General features: G+C 46.5%; 1 protein-coding gene across 8 annotated transcripts in view; it reads left to right on the top strand.

Annotated features, from left to right (window-relative positions):
• Frmd4a (FERM domain containing 4A) overlaps positions 1-21,339 on the top strand; it is a 588,018-nt gene that overhangs the window by 299,190 nt on the left and 267,489 nt on the right. Inside the window, 1 exon segment of one of the 8 annotated variants that reach the window (NM_001191821.2) lies at positions 10,382-10,823. Coding sequence (NP_001178750.1) covers positions 10,680-10,823 — 144 coding nt within the window. The 5' untranslated portion in view covers positions 10,382-10,679. 8 annotated transcript variants of the gene reach the window in all.

The raw sequence follows: 21,339 nt of genomic DNA, 5'->3' as shown, positions 1-21,339 counted from the left end.
AAGAATCTATTCAGTCACACTTAAGAAAGCTCAGACTCACATTAGCTAATCCTGCTGAGCTGCTGGTCCCTACAAAAGGGAGTTTTGGTCCGGTGAGGTCTGTCATCTTGTTCTTTTATGCAGTGGAGATTTTCAGGGCCATTAGGGGTGCATCTTGGGTGCATTGGCAATTTGCCATAACAGCCTTGCCAGCCACAGGGGTGAAAACGTGATTTCTACAACTGTTCATCAAGCGAGGTTGACCTTAGCGGGCAACAGTAACCTGCTCTGCAGCCTTAAGTCACTGGCTACAGGTATGCTGGAAACCCTCATGGCTTTGGATAACTTGTTTCTTCCCTACGCCTGGGTCACATCAATGGGCTCTGGTGTGCTTCCTGCTCTCCAACAGAGGTACAGCCCGCTAGGGCCACAGACTGTCTCTTGTCCACTCTAGCCCACTCGTCTCTACTCCCCGAAGCCCACCTGTGTGTTAAAGTCATTTTGATGGCGCCACAGCCTGAAGCAGCCTGTAACATTCAACTCTGAAAACTGCTGCAGTCTGCTGTGGTGTGCTCTGTGGGTCTTGCCCATCCTAGTAGCCCTTGAGAAGCAGAACCAGCCCACATTAACGTGGTCTCAGGCACAGTGAACAGAATGGCCAGCCCTGAGTCTTCTTTAGACCTGTCTCTCACCTGTGGCTAATTGAAGAGAAATGCAGTCTCAGCTGTGGGGGGAGTGAGGCTCTGATTCTGCCTTAAGAGACGTTTCCTGAAGGTACTTAGTTCTTAAGTTCCCCAGGGGTCTTTGAACCTGAAACTATTGCCCGTGGTTCTTCATTTAGGGAAAATAGCTAACATCCTGTCCAATTCTTTTCTGCTTCTGTGGAACTGTGCATACAATTGCTCCACACAAAGGCATTTTTTAAAGAAAACACGGCATTCTTTTGCGTGTTTCACAGGTAATCAAGGAAGGCCTTCCATATTACCATTCTTACAGATCCTCACATGCTTTCGTGCTCGGGGCAGATATGATCATATTTTCTCTTGAAGACCACTCTGTTTCTTTCCATTCTTACACACCTGACCCTTATTTCCCCACTTTCAGAGTTACCTCAGCTGTGGGGAGGATGATCTTTGCTTCATTTATCCCAAGTGAAAGAAAGGACCTCTTGGGAATTCAAGGATATGTCAGGCCTTAGGTTAAGCAAATGTTTCACTTACAGAATCCCTGTAATGTCCTGTGCCAGAAATTGGAAAGACATGGGAGAGGTGCAGAAAGAGGAAGTTCCAGAGGACCAATAAATGGTGGGGGCAGAGGACTTGGCCTTACTTCCCTCTCACCTATTTCCAACTGCAGGCCCTGGGTGTCACACTAGGAACTTGACCCCTACGCTAACCCAGTGGGTAAGAACTCCCCTGGTAGAGGCAGAAACAACAAGGTCTGACCTGTTTGATGCTCCTTTAAGTCTCCACAACTAGACTTATGCACATCTGTATGTATATATGCATGCGTGTGTGTGTGCACGTGTGTGTGTGTGTGTGTGCACACGCGTGCGCTCGTGTGACAGTCAGAGAACAGCCTCTGCTGGTGTGCCTCAGGTGCTATCCACCTTTAATTTGGAGGTAGGGTCTCTCATTGGCTGTCTTTATCCTTCCTTCCCTTGGTACTATGATTATCGGCAGATGTCTCACAGCCAGATTCTTGATGTGGCCTCTGAAGATCAAACCCCGAGTCATCCTGTTTGCAAGGTAGATACTTTAGGGACAGAACTTTCTTCTCATCCCTGAAAGATGGATCCCAGTCTGGTCCCCAAACCATGGTGGTCCCATCTGCTCCTCCACAGATTTTGCTTACTAGCGCATACCACCATGACCCTCTGTGTGCATTTCTGGTGTGCTTCCTATTGGTTCTCCTCTGTTCTGTTCTTCTGGACTCTATATAGTATATATAAGATACTTTGATCAACTGCTTAGAACTCATTAACCTTGGCCTTTGAATTATGACCGTCTGTGCCACTGCCCTGATATCTTCTACAGTGTGTCTAGACATCCAACTCCAAGATAACTGGTTCTTCATTTCCGAATCTCTGTTACCCATACCCATAGTCATAGTTCAGTTGTCTCCATAGTCATCATCCTCAGCGAGCCATGGGTTCCAGACAGATCTTATCATCCATGGCCAGCAAATTCAAATAACCCCAAAAGGCAGACACATAAATAAATATTTTAATCTCTTAAGGATTCTTAATGAGAAAGCTCAGCCTGAATTCTTCAGAAGTCTAAGCAGCTACTACATTAATAACCCCAGCTAAAATCAAGCCTACAACAGGCTTGATTGTGTACATATCAAAGAATCCTGGTCCCGTCTCACATAAATATACCATACAGAGTTTTCATTCATTGATAATCTAAATCCCCATTGACCAACTCAGTCTAGATAATTCATAGAGTCTTTTTAGGTTGTCATTGGTATAATGAGAGAAAATCTGTTTAAAAAGTTGGTAATGCAATCTAGCATCTATAAATTTCCATATGAGCCCTGAGATTTTCCTACCAAGAACAATTATTTCTCTGTAGTCATGGACAATTTGTTCTTTGACCCCTACAAATGCCAAAATCTGTGGATGCTCAGCCCTCTGTATATAATAAAATACTGTTTGCATAGAGCCTATGTATCATCTCCAAATTACTTACACCACGTAATGAGTGTAAGTGCTGGGTAAATAGTGATTATACTACATTACGGAGAAGGAATAATGACAAGGAGAATCAACCCATATTCAGGGCCAGTATAACTTTTTAAAATATTTTGTCTCTATAATTGGTTGCATATACAGATGTGGGACCCATGCATGTAGGGCCTCGGGCCGTGTGAACAGAAAATGTGATGAACTAGAATAAAGGACACATCTGACACAGCCGTGCTGGAATGCATCCCTGGAGAACCAGACACGTCTCAGAACTTATAGGAATCTAGAGGTCTGCATTCAATGACACTTTGACACAGCGTCTGGGTATGAGACTCCTTCACAATTCACATTTGTGGTAGAGAACGATACTTTGCCTAACATGCTCAAGGCCCTTGGTTCCATGCAAAACACATGTGCACACACACACACACACACACACACACACACACACACAAAATCCTCCAGTGATTCTTTTATTCCTATTAAGTTCAAGATCCTAGAGATAAAAAGGAAAGTGAAATCACCAAGTTAGAAGTTTTAAAGACAACAGAGACTACTAGAAAACTAATATATATATGTGTGTGTGTGTGTGTGTGTGTGTGTGTGTATAATAGAAATCTACTATATATAGTATGTATACTAGTGTACTATATATGGTATTGAATTATTAAATATATAAATATATATAATATAGTATATATTAGTTTTCTAGTAGTCTCTATATAGTATACGTGTGTGTGTGTGTGTGTGTGATAAAGCACCTTCCTGGCTATCTTACTATAAGTGACAGAGTATTCCAGAGAATTTGAACTATAGATAAAAACTGCGTGGTTTTATCTCTTATAAAATTTTATCTCTTATCAAATCTACCTGCTTCTCACTAAAAGAACGAACTTCCCTCTGGCTGAGCAGTCCCAGGTTCTTTTCACAGCATCCAGACAAATCCATAAGCCTCTGGATCCTTTGCGGAGGGAGAGCGCTTCATTACCCTCCAGGTGATTCTCCCGTGAGCTACGTGTGTCTTTGTGGGAAGGAGGTAGTTCTGGGGCTGTCCAGACAGGTGAGGAAAGCAGCCCCTTCCTCCCTTGGACCAGGAGCCTCCCTTTAGAACGTTCTTATTGACAAACTCCAGACCACTGCTCCCATGAGTGTTCCGTAGCCCCGAAACAAAACAAGGCCTGTGGGATCTGTTTAGCTCTGTTTTGCTTTGTTTCAATTTAAGGCTGTGATTGCATAAACATACGCTTGGAAAATATATTATATTCAAAAGCCATAGTTATTCACCAAGTTCCATGGAAACCAACCAAGAAGAGATTAAAGCATTTACTTTCTGATTCAGGCCTGCACTGATTTAATTCAGGGGGCCCTGGTGGCTGTTTCTGTGGAGGCCTGGGGTGGGTGAGAGAGTCTGCTTTCCTAACAAGGGGTAATGGGCGGATGACATCACTTTTACGGCTATAAGAGCGCTCTCCTATGATGGTTCTGAGAGCCTGGGAGAAATATTTCTAAACATAGCTCTTGGCTCGATGCTCCAGATTGCTTAAGCCAGAGGGCAGCTACTGCACCTCTCATACTTTCCCAGGGACCCAAAATATTTTTATAGATGTGGCCAAGCATTTTTTGAAAATGATTCTCCGGCATCCCACTCTGAGGACATAGGGTGTGCCTCGCACGGGGTCTTTGGGGTTCTGAGGGTCAGGAAAGATGATACCATGCATGGTCTTTGTCAAAGCTGGGACGTTTCCCAGACCCGAATATGGGCTTGCATGTGTTAATGAGCAGGCCTGAGACTCCTCTGGGTTTCCAGAGTTTGTTTGGGTTTGGGTTTTGCTGTTCGCCCACTCAGTCAAGCAGGCAAGCGCTGTTTCCAAATATCCCTTTCCCGAAGAACTGGAACATAAAGCGGCAAATGGTAACTTCCAGAAGTGTGCAGATTTTGTCCTCAGATGGTGGGCGTGTGAGGCCGTCAGCAACAGAAGTGGAGGGGGGAGCTGCTGAGGCAGGAAGAGGAGCCCCGGACTTCTCTGCTCTAGCCTCACCTTCACTCATGCCAGAGGCTGAGTCAGGAGGCAAAGCAGGCTATTCCTCCTCAAGCGGACCTTGCTGCCTCCACCAGCCCTCTACCATAAACTTCGCTCAGGAGAGCAAGCTGTGGAGTTGTACACCTCAGTTAGGAAAGCCAGAATGCCAGCACTTTGCATGAATAGGATGGCTAGAACCAATAGAACCAACAAGGAAGAGCCTAACAGGAGTGTTGAAAGTGCGAGGAGACCCAGGCAAGCCTGTGGGAACGCATCTTCACGCAGCTGCTTTGATGGCGGTGCAGGCTGACCGTTCCTCGGAAGGAGACCATCTCTGCGTGACCAGGGCGTCTACCCTAGAGAAACCAAAAGCACGCGCTTAGACAGAAATGTGTACACAGGTGCTCACGGCGGCATTGTTCAGAGTCGCCGAGAACAACCCCCCGAGTCCATAAACAGAAAAACCAAACTTGGTGAAATCATACAGGGAAGCTCAGTTAGCAAGGAAAAGCAACGTTGGTAGGGCTGGAGAGATGGCTTAAGTGGGTAAGTATGCTTGCTTCTTTCGTTGGAGCACCGGGGAGTCAGAGGCAGGAGGATTTCTGGGAGTTCAATGCCAACCTGGTCTATCTACCTATCAAGTTTCAGGCCAACCAGAATCACATAATGAGCTCCTCCCTTGAAAATGAAAGTCCTTGCTGCTCTTGCCGATGACTCACCTTGGCCCCCACAAGCACCTGGAAGTCCGCTTGAGTTATCTGACAACTCCTTCTGGCCCCAAGGATATCTACGCACGCATGTATGCGTCCGAGAATAAATACAAAACAAAAATAAATCTTTTCAAAAAGAATTGGCTAGGTGCTACAACACAGGTGAACCCGGAAAACCATCATACCCAGTAAAATAAGGCAGGCACAAATGTTACATTAGTAGATATCCAGGTCAGGTGGTACTGGAGAAACAGGAAGCAGCTTTCTGGTTGTCAGGGACATAGGGCAGGGAGGAAGAGAGCCAGTGAGCATGAGAGTTAATGGGTGTGGGAATTGTGGGGCAGCCGAGTTGAAAATGGTCTGAAATTCTCTTATGTGATATACGTACAGACACTTTGTATATGCTGAGAACCATTGAGGGGCATTTTTTGCGCTACCTTATTTCTGTTTCCCTAAACTGGCTTTCTTCTCTGTGTAGCCCTGGCTGTCCTGGAGCTTGCTCTGTAGACCAGACTGCCCTCCAAATAAGGCATCCTCCTGCCTCTGCCTCACTAGGAATGAAAGGAGTACCCCACCATGCCCAGCAAGTAGCATGGTTTTAATTGTATGATATACGAATTACAGCTCAATAAAGTGTGTGTGTGTGTGTGTGTGTGTGTGTGTGTGTAACACCATCAAAGAGTTATCGGCCACCTTCGTTTACAGTTCAAAGCAGAAAGCAGGGCTGGGACTATAGCTCAGTGTAGAGCACTTTCCCAGTGTGTACCAAGTTCTATTCTGGGCTCAGTCCCCAACAGGGACAAAGGGAAAGAAGAGGGAGAGAGAACGAAGAGGGGAGAGAGTCTAGCTTGTCCTATCCAGTATTTTGATCGCATTTAGAGTTCATAGCAAACATATTTGATGGATATATAGAAGGACTTGTGAAATAATTTTTACCTTAGTAACTAGAAGATGTTCTGTAGCCTGTAGACCTAAGTTTGTTCTCCAGAACTCATGTATAAAAGCCGGATGTGGTGATACTTACATAATATGTGGACGGACACACACACACACACACACACACACACACACACACACACACACACACAGGAGCACTTCTTTTAAATGCCATTTGTGCCTCCTGGTGACTTTCTTGACATCAAGGAATTCTCCAGTCAATCTTTTGACTGACGTTTTCTCTGATAAAGTGGCAGTCATGATCACCTAATGACTTAGATGGCTTGCATTAGATTGCATTTGGAGAATACATTTCTTCGGCTGCTATAAATGCACTCCTCCATGTCTGTGCTGTTTCCTGTATATTTATGAATCTGCAAACTTTATTCCTAATTATGTGTCACGTGACTTTCAACTTTTTTTTTTCCTGAGTTTCCTTTTCAAAGCAGTAAAGACATCTTAAAACATCGAGGAAAAGGCACTTGATTAGTTTTAGGTTTTTGTTTTTGAGGCTAATGCTGTCAGAAATGCTGTGTTAACAGAAGCAGGAGAGAGCAGAAGGAATACTGAGAAGTGCTAAGGGGAAGGGGAAAGAGGAGGTAGAGAGATGGGACCATGGGTAAAGCATTCATGTGCACCTGTGAAGGCCTGAGTTCGAATCCCTAATCCTCACTAAATATCAGGTGACTATGGAGGCCTGTCTGTAATCCCACAACTCAGAGGGCAGAGATAGGGATCCCACTGGCAGGCTGGCTAGGTAGACTAGCCAAATTAATGAGCCCTACACTCATCAGGCAAAGCAGACCATCACCCTGAGCCTCTGTGACTCAGAGACAAGCTCCCCTGACCAGCTGCCCACTAATTCTCACAGTAGTAAAGACTTTAGGACCATCTGGGTGCGTCTTGCTGTCCTCAGAAATTTGTTTCTAATCAAATGTTTTAAAAAATATTAGCGCTTTTATAGTCTAAAAATTCCCAGGCCATATGCTAAATGTATATTTGAGTTTTTCTGTGTGTGTGCGTGCCTGTGTGTCTGCGTGCGTGCGTGCGTGTGTGTGTGTGTGTGTGTGTGTCTGTCTGTGTGTTCTGTTTTGTTTTCTTTCTTTTCACTTTTAAAGGCAATTACTTGTGATAAAATAAAACAGTGGTGTCTTTGAAACTTCCCTGTCTGTTCCATAATTACATGCTTGGGATAAGAACCTGGTTGGTGGCCAGATTCCCCAGAGGGTAGGGAGCATTAGGGTTCACATGCAGAAGTTTATACACTGAGTTCATACAGTGAGCATGTGCTCTCTCTGGGAAACGCCGAGGCGGTTAGCTAACACACCTCACACAGACACTTCCTAACTGCTGTATTTCAGCTCTTTCCTCTCTCCTACCACCCATCCTCCCTTCCCTCTTCCCTCATTCCTTCTCTTTCTCCTTCCCTCCACTTTTCTTTCCCCATTTAAGTAAAATAGTGTCTACTGGTGGGACATAGAAAAAGCACACTTCTCTAGCACACCCACCCATTTGACACAAGTGTCCACTGAATGAACTGTATGTAGGATAAAATCATTCTCGATGCCTTCCGTGAAAGTCGTCATGCATGGAGAGGTACTAGAACTCACCCCAGAGGAGCATAAATGAATGCAATCTTCCTGCACTGATTAAACTAGCAATCCTCTAAAAGCTATCTGCTTAAACTTGGAACTAACTTCTTGTACTACTAAAGTAACAAAAGGTGAAAAGACATCAAGCAAGCATGACTTAGAGAATCGCAGAGTCTGGAATAATCTTGAGTTTGGCAACAACTAAAAAAGTCCCCTAGTGAGCGCCGAACCCCAGCACCCCACCCCACCCCACGCCCATGCCCTGATGGTTGCAAGCCTATCCTGTCACTCGATCTTTGAATCAGCCCAATGCTGTGCACGGTGTTTCCATTGCATTCTACGGTTGATTACGTCATAAAGATGCGCCGGAAATGGTACGACCAACTTCAACCTGGTCTAACTCCAGGATACTCCAGTAGGTTCGTGGGAGATGATAAAGGTGAGAGCTGAGAAAATGAATAATAATAAATGCACAGAAGAAAGCTATCAACCTTAGCATCAACCAAGCATGCTTTTATTTCCAAGATGATTCATTCCAAGTGATGTTAAGATTGAACTTCACCCATCTCTCTCTTTTTTTAATGATTTATTAACTTTACATGCATCGGTGTTTTGCCTGCATGCGGATTCCCTGGAACTGGAGTTACAGACAGTCGTGAGTTGCCATGAGGTTGCTGGAAATTAAACCTGTGTCTTCTGGAAGAGCAGCCCATGCTCTTAACAGTTAATCTTTCCAGCCCCTTGAGCTGTCTCTTAATGATACAGATTGAATCCTAACTATATCCCCATGTTCCTCACTGTCCCTTTCGGCTTTGGAATCTCTCCTTTTGGTATACAATCTACTGCTTTAGAAAGCAGGAATCTTTCTGAAACATGGTTGAATATAATTACCAACCGGTCCGATATGGTGCTGCGTGCTTGTATCAGCGGTGCTCGAAAGGTAGAAGCAGAAAGGATACAAAAATCAAGGCTAGCTTGGGACATACAGCAAGTTTTAGACCAGCCTGATCTAAGGGCAAGACACCTATCGAAAAAACAAAACAAAACAAAAAAAAAAAAAAACCAAAAAACCCAATTAAGGGGAAACTGAGCTCACAAACAGTTGCAACCCATTCAACTGTCTTTCCCTTAGGTTAAGTTCTATGTACCATTTATTCGTCAAACAGCCTGCACATGTGTAAGGTTGGGAGGTCCCCGTGTCAGCTCAACCTCAGAGCACTGTGGCTGCAGGTGGGATGCGGGAGTTGACCGCACTTGCCCCCACAGTGGGCGGGTGTCAGGCTGTAGGGAAGCCATGGGACACCACTCCAGGGGTGAGGGAGTGCAGTCTGAGGCTCAGGACACAGTTGGAGCTGACTTGGGGGTCCCTGGACCTTCAAGAAGTCTTGGCCATTGGGTTCTCCAGCTCTTGGGCATGCAGGCCCTGCTGGGCTGGATCTAGCCCAGGGCCGAGAGGAAAAAGGGGGGGCTCTGGCGAGTCCTGCATGGAGAGCCTTTGGCTTGGTGGTGGTGGGCCGCAGGCTTGGCTTGGTTTGGTTTGGTGGTGGCCTCCGCTGCAGAGAAGCCTTCTATGGGAGATGAGAGAGCAGCTCTGTTGGGGAAGGCCTTCTCCATGGCTCCCCACCACAGGGGATCCTGATGAAAAATGGCAGTCCGTGGTTTTAAGACATTTATTGTCATGGCGGAAAGTGGATGAGTAAAACCACACCCCACTTCTCAGGGTGGGCCTGAGATTAAATACCCTTTGCAGGGAGGAGTCTCTGGGGAGAAATGCTATTGGCTAAGCCTCCAGGCCTTTAGGTACCTCATTATAATGGAGATCTGTCTTGGCCACAGGTCACATCCTCTACCTATGGAGGGGCTTGGGACTTTGCCTTTACGTGACTGATGGCCACAAATCTATGGAGGGCTGTGGCTAGCGACAGGGGCCTGGTTTTCTGGGAGTCAGGTGAAATGCCTACTATTCATTCCTTCAGGGTCACTGGGGCTTTAAGCCTTAGCTCAACCAGGAACCAGGCTGCCTTTCACGGTCCCACACACATTCACAGATCTTAAAGGAGAAAAAGAAGAGAGATTTAGGTTGCCGTGACCTCCTTTCTCCATTCGCCCCCATAACTGTGGATATGGCTATTAAACACATGCTATAAGCTTCCTGACTTTCCATCCCAGCCTAAATTTAGTATGATTCCACAGAAAATGGCCTGTGCCTTACAAGTAACACAGAAAAACAGCCAGTGCTCCAGTGTGGGTGTAAAATTAAACTTTTGGCTTCACCCTACAGAAACTCCTGGGTTCTCCAAGTTTCTGAGAGTTAGGGAAAATAGTTGGAATGTCGTGGGGATGCTGGCAGGGGACTCTGGAGCTCTCTCCCCTCCACTTTCTCGCCCTGGAATGTTTCTGCCTCACACTCTACTCAGTTGTGTCTAGACCTGCCAGAAGAGCCAGCAGCAGTGTGCAGGACGGTAAAGGAGAGACGAGGATGTGTGGTTATCTGCAGGACAGGGTTTATTCTTCCCTGGTGCCTGCAGGGTCCCCAGAGACCTGGAGCCTTGTGTTAATCCTTGAGGGAAAACAGTCCCTCAAGATTAGCCAGGGTAGGTAGGGGGAGAGGATGTCAAGGAAAGCAGAATTATTTTGACTGCATTTTTGCCTTGTCTGATTAGATCTCAGTGGTGTTAGGACTTTGCATCACGAAAAGAGCCCTGTATGTAGGCCTGGGGACAGAGGGACCAGGCTGGGACCTGGAACTGGCATGGCTGCTGGGCTCTTGGGCTCTGAGGACGTACCCTGTAGCTGGGACCTTGCTTGCCGGGTCCTAAGGACTTGCAGAGAAGGAAACCTGCATCTTCTGCAGCTGATGTTAAAGCCATGGTGCATTCCCAGGGCTGTCTACCAGGTAGGACCAATGCTTGTTTTGGTTTGCTTTGCTGTGTGGGGGTTTGTGGGGGTGGGGAGGAGTGATGAAGGAGGATCTTTCTCTGAAACTGGGGAACACCTTGCAATCAATTAGGATCTGGGTAACCTTCATGGGATATGCCTTCTTAGATACCTGGGCCCATGTGAGGTGCTTTAAGCTCAGTGTGCAAGGTGACCCCTATAAAGAAGGGTCACCAGCTGAAGGATGGGGTTACTAAAGATTGCATGCACATTGCTTTAAATTTATCTACGAGCAAATGGTAGAAACCAGTGATTTAAAGCACCATATTTCTGGCTGTTGAGACTAAGAAAATGCTTTTTATGGGTTCCAGATCCCCAAGCAAGGTCTGATGTTTTGTGAGCGATGTGCACACCAGTTAGGTGTGACAACAATCTTAGGTAAGGGACAGATGTGGCTATAAGCAGTAGAGCATCATGGAGGCAAGGGCATTAAGCAGGAACCCCAGGTCTTCTCCTCAGTCCCTTCTCCTTTTGTTGGCTCGCACAGGAGTCTCTGGAATCAGACGAGTGGAGCCAGGTCTCTCACTCACGCCTATGAGAAAGAAAACACCTTGCTATTGGGTTTTGGTCCGCAGTATTTTCATCTCATGGGCGGGACACATGTTCATGAGGGTGCCCCTGTGTGTGTGGAAACATGTAAGTGTGGTGACCTTGGATGACCTTCCTCAGGAGTTTACCTACCTGCTGTTTGAAAGAGATCCTCTTCTGGCCCGAGGCTCGAAGATTCCAAGTGGACCATGTAGCCTGGGAGCCTCGGGACCCCAGTATGGGAGTTACAAGCATGGTATCACATTTGGCTTTTTTCCTGTGTTCTGAGGATCACACTCAAGCCTCAGCAAGCCTTACTCAGTGGGCTACCTCTTCAGCCCTTCAGTTTCCTTTTTTGCAATGGTAGGAATGGAACCCAGGATTTCACACGGACTGAGCAAGCACTCTATCCCTGAGTATCAACCTTAGCCCAAAGATGACACTTTGCACAAGAGCCTGATAACTCATGGTCAGTTGTCTGGAAATGTAGATCACTTCCAAGAGGGAGACAGGAGTATCTGTTTCCTGCAACCACCAACAGGGCAGACTGGTAGCATTCCCACTTGCCCGGGAGGTGTCAGTCCTGAGATCTCCAGCCCACCCTGAGAGGGACCAGCCACCCGGAGCTGGGGGAGGGAAACCAAATTCTTCTGGCTGCCTCTTCAAAGGGCAGTCACAGGCTTCTCTTTGGCTGACAGCTCTGTGTAACCCAGTTTATTTCATTAAACTTGAGCGGGTTTGGCCTCTTTCCTTGTTCGCTGGCTCACCAAGCTGTTTGGCATGAGGCAGATAGCTACAGCTGGATTTGTATTTTCTAGGTGTGATTTGGCGGTGTGTAATCCCCTAAAGAACCACCATGTTTAAATAGCCCCAGGCTTCATGCTCCTCTCCCCATACGCAGTGTCCTGGGGAGGTTGCATCAAGGACAGTTCCTTGGAAGCCAGGCCCCAAGTGTTGGGTGGCTTTCATGTGTATACTCCATCCCCGTCCTGGTCCCTTCTCTGACTATAGACATACAGACACCGTTTCTGGAGGTAAACTTTTTCTGGAATTCTTGTCCTCGAAGGAGGCATAATACCTACAAGTGTTCCTAGAAACAGCAGCTGTGTCACAAATAAATCACAAGTAAAATAAATGAGGATATCCCCCAAAATGAACAACCATCAAAAAAACATACTTAATCTTTTCAATGACAAGTTATGAATTTAAAAGAGCTCTGGGGTTTCGGGGACCACAATAACCAAACCTCGCTGGGAGAGTCAAGAGGAAGAAGGAGTCTGCGGGTTTGTCCATTTGAAGCTTTCCTGAAATGTCCCTTTCTGGTCCATGTCTCCCCTCCCCCATCCTGGCATTCGGAACAACTTACTTGGTGTAGATAATTCTGTCTCTGCAGACATTGCCGTGGTCGCAAATGAGTTTGGGGACCTGGCTTCTGGCCTTTACCCCACCTTCAATCACCCTCTTGCCTTCACTTTCCTTCTACCAGATTATCACCTGATATATACATGGCTGGGGAGATAACTCATTGGGCAAAGTGTTTGTCACATGACCATGAAGACCTGGGTTCAACACTAAGGACCCGCATAAAAAGCCTAGAGGGATAGCACAGGTTTTGAATCTCTGCAATGGTGAAGCAGAGAGAGACAGAGCGCTGGGTCTCACAGGCCAGCAGATCTAATCTACTCTGGGAATTACAGATCCTAGTAAGAGTCTCTGTCTCAAAACCTAAGGTGGGGGGCTCCTGAGGAACAATCTAACATGACCTCTGCCCTCCACATGTGTATGTATGCACTCATGTGCACATATAGCTGCCCACATGTACATTCGCTGTGTATACAAGCACACAAACACAATTAAAAATAAAAGTAAAATTAAACTTCAAAATCAAGGGAGCAGGGTGACTGAGCCCCTTCCTCCCAAGAGGCTATTTTAGGCCTTCCATTAACAGCTGAAGTATATTGAAGAGAATATTGACTTATTAGCCACCAGTCCCAGGAAAACATTGTGCAACCACAATTCAATTCTAGTCCAATTCAATTCAGCAGGCATTTGTTGAGTGGCAGTTTCATACCTGTGCCTGTGGGCTGCTGGGACTAGAGAACCAGCTTTCTCTTTGTCCCTGTCCCCTCCCTGGCCAAGGTAAGCTGGTCGGCTAGAGGAGAGTAGTTGTTTCTGATCCACGCACCCTTGTTTGCAGCCTGAATTTGAGTCGACTCCCAGGAGTGAGTCCAGAAAGCAGTTGCCCAGGGGGAAGGTCGGGATGGCAAGTCTAAACTAGTTCTCTCACCCCAGTCTAGGTAAACAGGGCTTGCTTTGTGTGCTCCTGAGCCAACTGAGGGGGTTGGAAGAAGGAAGGGAAGCCAAAAGCTTCAACCCTGTGCTGGACCACGGGTGGTCCGAGTGCCTTCCAGACAAGATCTATCAAGTCCTGGCAACTCCTACCCGCCCTGAGACCTTCATGTCCACTAGCCAGCAGAGCAGGCTTAGAGACATGGAAAATGATATACTCCTTGTCCTCAGTGGCTCACAGCCTCGTGGGGAATTGTCAAAAGCATGATAATTTCACTTCAACAAAAGAGCATCACTGAGAGACATTCAAAGAATGAGTAACTTTGCTCAAGGAGAATATTGCCAGAAATATTCTTCTAATCTCTCTCCCAGCCTTTGTTTTCTCCATTACAGAGCCAGAGTAATAGCTTCGGAGTGTTGCAATGATGAAATACAGGAAAATACACACACACACATACACACACAGACACATACATACACACACATACACACACAGACACACAAACACACACACAAACATACACACACATACAGACACACACAGACACACACACAGACACACATACACACACACAAACACACACACATACAGACACACACAGACACACATACACACACACAAACACACACACACACATACAGACACACACAGACACACACACAGACACACATACACACACATACACACACATGCACACACACAGACACACAAACACACACACACACAATGCGTTACAAATAAGGCAGAATATACTAAAGTGAAGTGTGTTGATTTTGAATACACTGCATTGATGGTGTTATTTACCTCGGAACAGTGAGTGCATTCACTTTTCTCGTGTTATAGTGTTATCCGTGGCCATTTTTGATGTGTTTTGCTTAAGTAATGCTTTCGTGGTTTTTGGTCTCTCCCTAGGCTAGCACACTGAATTCTAGACTCACCAGCCTGTCTTTAAAGCACCCATGCAGGCAGGCTAGGGTGACACAAGCACCTGAGTCAGATTTCGGGAGCCCACATTAAAAGGGGGAGGACATGGTAGTTCTGCTTATGATCCCATGACTGAGGAGGCAGGGACAGAAGGACAGAAGGACAGGGACTCGCTGGCCTCCCCTAGGGCAAGCTCTAGGCCAGTGAACGACACGGTCTCAAGAAAAGGATAAATAGTATCTGCGGAATCATATTAGAGGTGATCCTCGAAACTCCATAAGCACATGCACACATGTATGTGCACACACACGCATGCACATACAAATTCTCCCTGTGCCTAGACCTGACGCCCTGGGCTTCTGGTTTAATGGATGGGGCCTAGGTGTTGATATGCTTGGAAGGCTCTCTGGGAGTCTGTTATGCAGTCAATCCAGGCAGCCAAGGCTGAGGAGCCTCGTTCCACTGCCAGGCGGCAAGATGTTTCTAAAACCCGAAGAGCGGTAGCATCGCCAAAGCAGGGGTGGAGCTTAGATGACCATGGTTTGTTTAGCAGACATTGTATGGAGTGTCACCCTGCACCGTATACACGTGTGGGTCTTAAAATTGTAATTTCTAAAAAGCAATGTAAAATTTTGATGTTTATATCTATACAAACAATGAATCAGGAAAATAATTATACAAATGGGCAAAAGAAGAAAAAAGTTTACAAACACATGTACATATGTGTAGGTGCATATGAATGCATGCATTTTATACATATGCACGTTTTAGATGTATATATTTATACATAGAATACGATACAATACTATACTGAAAAATGAGGGTTAGGTGCGAGGTTGCAGCTCAGTGCTAGAGCTCCTGCCTACTGTGTACAAGGCTCCAGGATCCATCCCAGGCAGGCATGTACAAACACACACAGACACACACACACACAGACACACACACAAACACAGACACACACACAAACACAGACACACACACAGACACACACACACACAGACACACACACAGACACACACACACAGACACAGACACACACACAGACACACACAGACACACACAGACACACACACACAGACACAGACACACAGACACACACACACAGACACAGACACAGACACACACACAGACACACACACACACAGACACACACACACACACACAGACACACAGACACACACACAGACACAGACACACACACAGACACACAGACACACAGACACAGACACACAGACACAGACACACACATACACACACACACACACACACACAGAGCTCTAAGCAGTGAGGATTAACTCAAATCACTCAAATGAAGCCCATGGATTGGCACCTGAGAAGCACTAGTAGGCGGTGGCTGCTTTTATTATCGCACAAAATAATGATGTGAGCAACTGTGACCACACCGGGAGGGGCAAGCCTGGTCTGTTCTTTGCCACAGCACTGTCTGATTCTAATAATGGGCTTCCTCGCTGCTAAACTGTCCGTCTTGCACCCCACACTGGGGTTATGTCACAGCTTTGGAGACAAAAGCTTCATTTCTCTCCAGTGTCTCTCGCATAGCCCTTCGTCGCCCTCCTCTCCAGCGCAGGTTAGTTATGGGGACTGGAAAGTCCACACAGGGGAGTGGGAGCTTCAGAAGGGGAATGATTAAAACTTATATGAACTTAAGATGTGAATGGAAAAACCCAAGGTTATAAGTATAAGAAGGCTCACATTTTTCATGTTGAAAAATCTAAAAAAAAAAATAAAGTAAAATTATCAATTAACTGCCGTATACATCTCTTAATACACTGCCTTTTTATAAAAGATTTATTTGTTTTTATTTTATGTGTGTGAGTATTATTCTGCCTGGATGTGCTATGTAGCCCTAGAGGCTGGAAGAGGCTGTCAGGTCTCCTGGAACTAGAGTTACCAATGGCGGTGAAGTGTCCTGCTAGTGTAGAGACCCAGGTCCTCGGCAAGAGTAGCCGGTTAACTTAGCCCTCAGCCATCTCTCCATCCCCTATGCTTTTAGGCCCACACATTTTCCCCGTTTGCTCTTAGATCTCTTTTCGTAAGGCCATGGTTTGATAATGCACTCCACAGGGAGGAGAGAGATAAGACAGTCCTTCCTTCAGCATGGCAGATCACAATTTTTCCTTTCGTCCCTGTGGGCTCAAGTGGCTGTCTTTCAGACTCACTGCTCCTCATTGGAAAGCTGAGCACATTGTTTGAAATTATTATAGAATTTTGGAATTATCTGCTCAGGTTTCCTTTATAGCAGTCTGTGACAGAAGATGCTCAATGTTCAGAATCAGGTGTTAGAGGTGTGCGCCCTTTAGGCACAGGCTTATGGGAAAATCCACTGGATTCTACTGCCTTCAATAATAAAAAATAAAGACAATTCAGTGATGCCTTATAATCCCAGGTATTGTCTGCTACAGACGTTTCTGGTGAGAGAAACTGGGCTTGGAGTTGTAAGGCACTGAACCCTCTGTAATTTTACTAGCCTAGTGACGGAAAGATTTCTCCACAGAAGGCTTGTGCCTTTCGGCATTTGAAACATTATTTCTCTTCTGCTAGCTGCATATTTCCACAGCCAGGGCCGTAGATTGGTAGGATCGCTAGCCTTCCCTGGGCATGGCTGAAACTCAGCACTAGGGACCCTGCACTGTTGCTAGCAGCCATTTCTCGGCTGGCGCGGCTCTCAATGTCTTGGGTGGATGTGGAATTTGAACCTCAGACATCCAGCTTTCTTACCCCAAACCAAATGTGTCGTCGCTCGGCTTCCTCGAGGCATTCCAAAAATACCCGGGGACATTCCACAGCTGCTGGTTCCAGGGAGGACATCTCAGAGAGCGGAAGTCAAAGTGGAAAGGGAAATTAGTCATAGCCATTGGCAATTAAAATATTTCACTCTTGAAGTAATGACTCCATAAGCACATGGGGAGAGAGCAGCCCAGAGATACCCAGCCGTATGAATCCATAAACGTAAGCTTCCAGATGAATCTCCCTCTGTCCCCCTCACCCTTCCTGTGTCATTCAAACTATAAGAAAAATAAAATAAACGAGATGAACAATCTGAATTATTGCCCCCCCCCATAAATCGCGCTAGCCTCAAAGATATAGAACACACATGTATGGCATGTGGACATCTGTTTTGGATTGCTTGAGTTTTGTTTTTTTTTTTCAGTTAGATGCCATTAGATTGGGGTTATTTCCCCCCTGCCCTCTATTTGTTGAAACCACACCCTTCCTAAGAGTTATAAATATTCATGTATTTTTTCTTCTAGTGCCTGCTGGAAATGCACCCAAGAGGCCACATGCCCGAGCCTCTGTTCTCCCTGGTCTTAGGACATAGGCCTTTGGCAGTCATGGGACACATCTCCCAGTATGGAAGTATGCTTTGGAGGCACTTTGGTCTGTGAAGGTTGTACCTCTAGAAGGAAATTTGGTCCAGTAGCTATAGTAACCACCCAGGGGTTAGGAATTTGAGAGAGCCCTTTGCCTGTTTTAAAAGATCTACTATGTAGTCATTTGGGTTTTTTTTTTCCCCAAAGCTAACACTGACTCCTTCTGGACCACATAGCCAGGCTGGCAATTACGTATGATTCTGTAGTCCCACAGATGGTAAGGAAACGAGCTAAGACGTGAAACTGCCGTAGCCACCTCAGTCGGGGTTTGTCATCACGGAGATCTGTTTTGTGTTCCTGGAATAGAAAACGTGTTTCGGGGGCACAGAGTTTCTATAAACCTGAGTGTGTAAACTCAGCCCCATCAAGCGCATTACCAGTTCTGACGCCATCTCTTCTCCAGAGGGACAGACACGGTGTCTCTCCCATGTGACAGGGTTTCTGCCTTCATTTGTGTCTTCTGAAATAACTAACACAGGCGACCTGGGCCAAGGGGGCAGGCTATGTGCAAGGCACATATGTGAACGCTTCCACATGTGCAAAGTTCGGCTTTGATTCTCAATTTGCTGTTCCGCTTTCATCCTGTTGTTATGGCGATGTAGGCTTTCAAAGGGCGGCGTCTTTTGTGTTATTTAGTGCCTACATTTGGCTTGAACCTACCCCTCTCGCCACTGATCTATAACATGTGCTGAGCATAAAAAGAGTAGGGGGCAAGAAGCTTACACCAAGGAAAAACTATCAAGTTCATTCCAGTTCTTGGTCCAATCTGTACATTCATTTATTGTTCCTTCTCAGTTCTCTCTCTCTCTCTCTCTCTCTCTCTCTCTCCCTCCCTCCCTCCCTCTCTCCCTCCCTCTCTCCCTCTCTCTCTCTCTCTCTCTCTCTGTCTCTCTCTCCCTCCCTCCCTCTCTCTCTCCCTCCCTCCCTCTCCCTCCTTCCCTCCCTCCTTCTCTCCCTCCCTCCCTCTCTCCCTCCCTCCCTCTCTCCTTCTCTCTCTCTCCCTCCCTCCCTCCCTCTCTCTCTCTCTCTCCCTCCCTCTCCCTCCTTCCCTCCCTCCTTCTCTCCCTCCCTCCCTCCCTCCCTCCCTCTCTCCCTCTCTCTCTCTCTCTCTCTCTCTCTGTCTCTCCCCCCCCCTCATGCGCACACACGCACACTTGGGTGTTAGGGCTCTGTATACAAGGCTGGCCTCAAACTCACAGAGATTCACCTGTCCCTGCCTCTCAAGTACCAGGATTAAAGGTGTCCACTACCACCACCCCCACGGGGTGGGCACCTTATCTCTCGAAACAGTATTTTCCAATGTCAATATGGATCCGTGACCTTTCAATAGGGACTAAAACAAAACCCTCATTCTTGGATTTTAGAATCGACCTCCTCCCTTCATGCCTACTGGAAACACCAATGTAATAGCTTAGTTTTCTACTTTGTACATAAATGTAATTTTTTAAGGTAACAGGGAAGTGTTTTATTTCCTTGAATGCACTTTTCTTTATTCTCACAGGGAAATTATGCTTCCTTCGGCGGTTTAAAATTAGCTTCCAGTTCTGGTATCAGCCTCTCCTCATTTGGTGGAGGACTGTCCCTCCTACAGTCTCCAAACCACTGCCGAAGCCTCTGGAAAGGGAATCTTAGCTTTGCTCAGCTTCCGCCTACCTCTGCACAGACTTCTAAGGCCGTTTGTCTCCTGCGTGAAAGGAGCCCGGCTGCCCTGTAGGTATTTGTTCCAGGGCCTCCATCAACCATGGAAGCGGTCATTTATTTGGAATATTTTTCCAATTAAGTCAGGAAGAAGACAGCTAGCAGAGATCAGGGAAGGTAAAGCCGTACCCTACACTCTCTTCCCAGCTCGCACATTGAACCCAGGGGTGGCAGGTTTTCTCCGCTTGGCTTCTCCGTTCATAGATGGCCACCTGCTTGTTCTTTCATTTGTGTCTTAGATGCTTGTTCAGTCGTCTCACAAGCACCACCCCCACCCTGGACCTGGCACTACCCTAGGTTCTGGAGACAGAGTGGCAAACCAAGATGATTCCTTGGTCTTGCAGAGTTCGCATTCCATGGAGCTGGGGCGACCACTCTACAGTGTCCTTTTGTGGACTCGTGCAAAACTTACACTGGAGGCCAGCGCTTTAAGGCAAAGAGTCTTGTGGTCTGAGGGAAGGGAGTAATGGGGACGCAGAGGTCTGCAAAGGAGGTGGGAATAAGCTAGGGAGAAGAGGCAGAGAGACAAGAGGAACATTGCATACCAGCCACAGCGCTATGGCGGCCATGAGGACGAGCATGTAAGGCTGGTGGAGTGGACCGTGTTTTGATCGTGTGCGTGCTGAGGTTGACTGTACTGTTTGATGCTGGTCACTCTTCTAAGCGCTGTACTAACCCACTGCTTTAGCTTCAGGAAGCCAGCTGGCCAGTTTTGGAAGCCACTATCCAGCCTCAGATGGAAATTTCCTTCGTTCTCAAGGGTATGAGCTCATAGCCATGCCAGATGGGTTTCCAGTGAATGATTATTGTGCAATCTGATTATTTCTATGTCATGTTAATTCCCCTTGAAAAATGGAAACAGGATATGTAAGACAGAAGAGAATTTTCTAGTGACAGCCAACAGATCGAGAGAAGGCATACAGTTCAGAATGGAGGAGCAACCACGGCATAAGGAATTAATTACTAGTAATAAGTTTTTACTGCGCGCAATCAACTTTTACCATTTGGTACATCTAAACATTGAATATCATTGTGTATACCTGGTTGGCAGGGAACTCAGTATATAGACCAGGCTGGCCTGCAACTCCACTTACCTCTGCCTCAAAAGTGCTGGGATTAAAGGCGTGCGCCACCACAACCAGCTTAGGGTAACTTTAGATACACAGCAGATAACATAGAATCAAGGCAAATATAACGGAAACTTGTACTCTGGTTGCTAAACAGCTTCCCACAGGATTGTTCAATATCCTCTGTGACTCTGACCTCTTCTAGCATCTTAGAATTTTCTTCATTCTGCTGACAGGGGAGAGAAGAGACTGGAAGCACCCCCGGGAGAGATTTAAATGGGTCAGCCCTTCACGTGGGCACATACCTTCTACTCACATCTTATTGGCCAGAACTCACTTCACTTGTGTGTCCATACCCAACTGCTAGTCATGCTGGGAAGTGTAGAGTGTGGCCACAGAGATTACCCCAGAGAGTCAGCTCAGACTGGGGCTAAGAGAAAGGGTTTTGGAAGTAGTGAGTTAGGGACACATTTGTCCTCTCATCCGGAGGAAACATGTTTGAGGACCACAGTGCATGCTTCAGGCCAAATCACAGATAGTACCAATCGCTATGTCTGCTAGATTTCTCCTATCCAT

Source organism: Rattus norvegicus, chromosome 17, assembly GCF_021556685.1.
Source record: "Rattus norvegicus strain SHRSP/BbbUtx chromosome 17, alternate assembly SHRSP_T2T, whole genome shotgun sequence".
In the NCBI taxonomy this organism is placed as follows: domain Eukaryota; kingdom Metazoa; phylum Chordata; class Mammalia; order Rodentia; family Muridae; genus Rattus; species Rattus norvegicus.
This window is presented reverse-complemented; position numbering and strand designations above follow the sequence as displayed.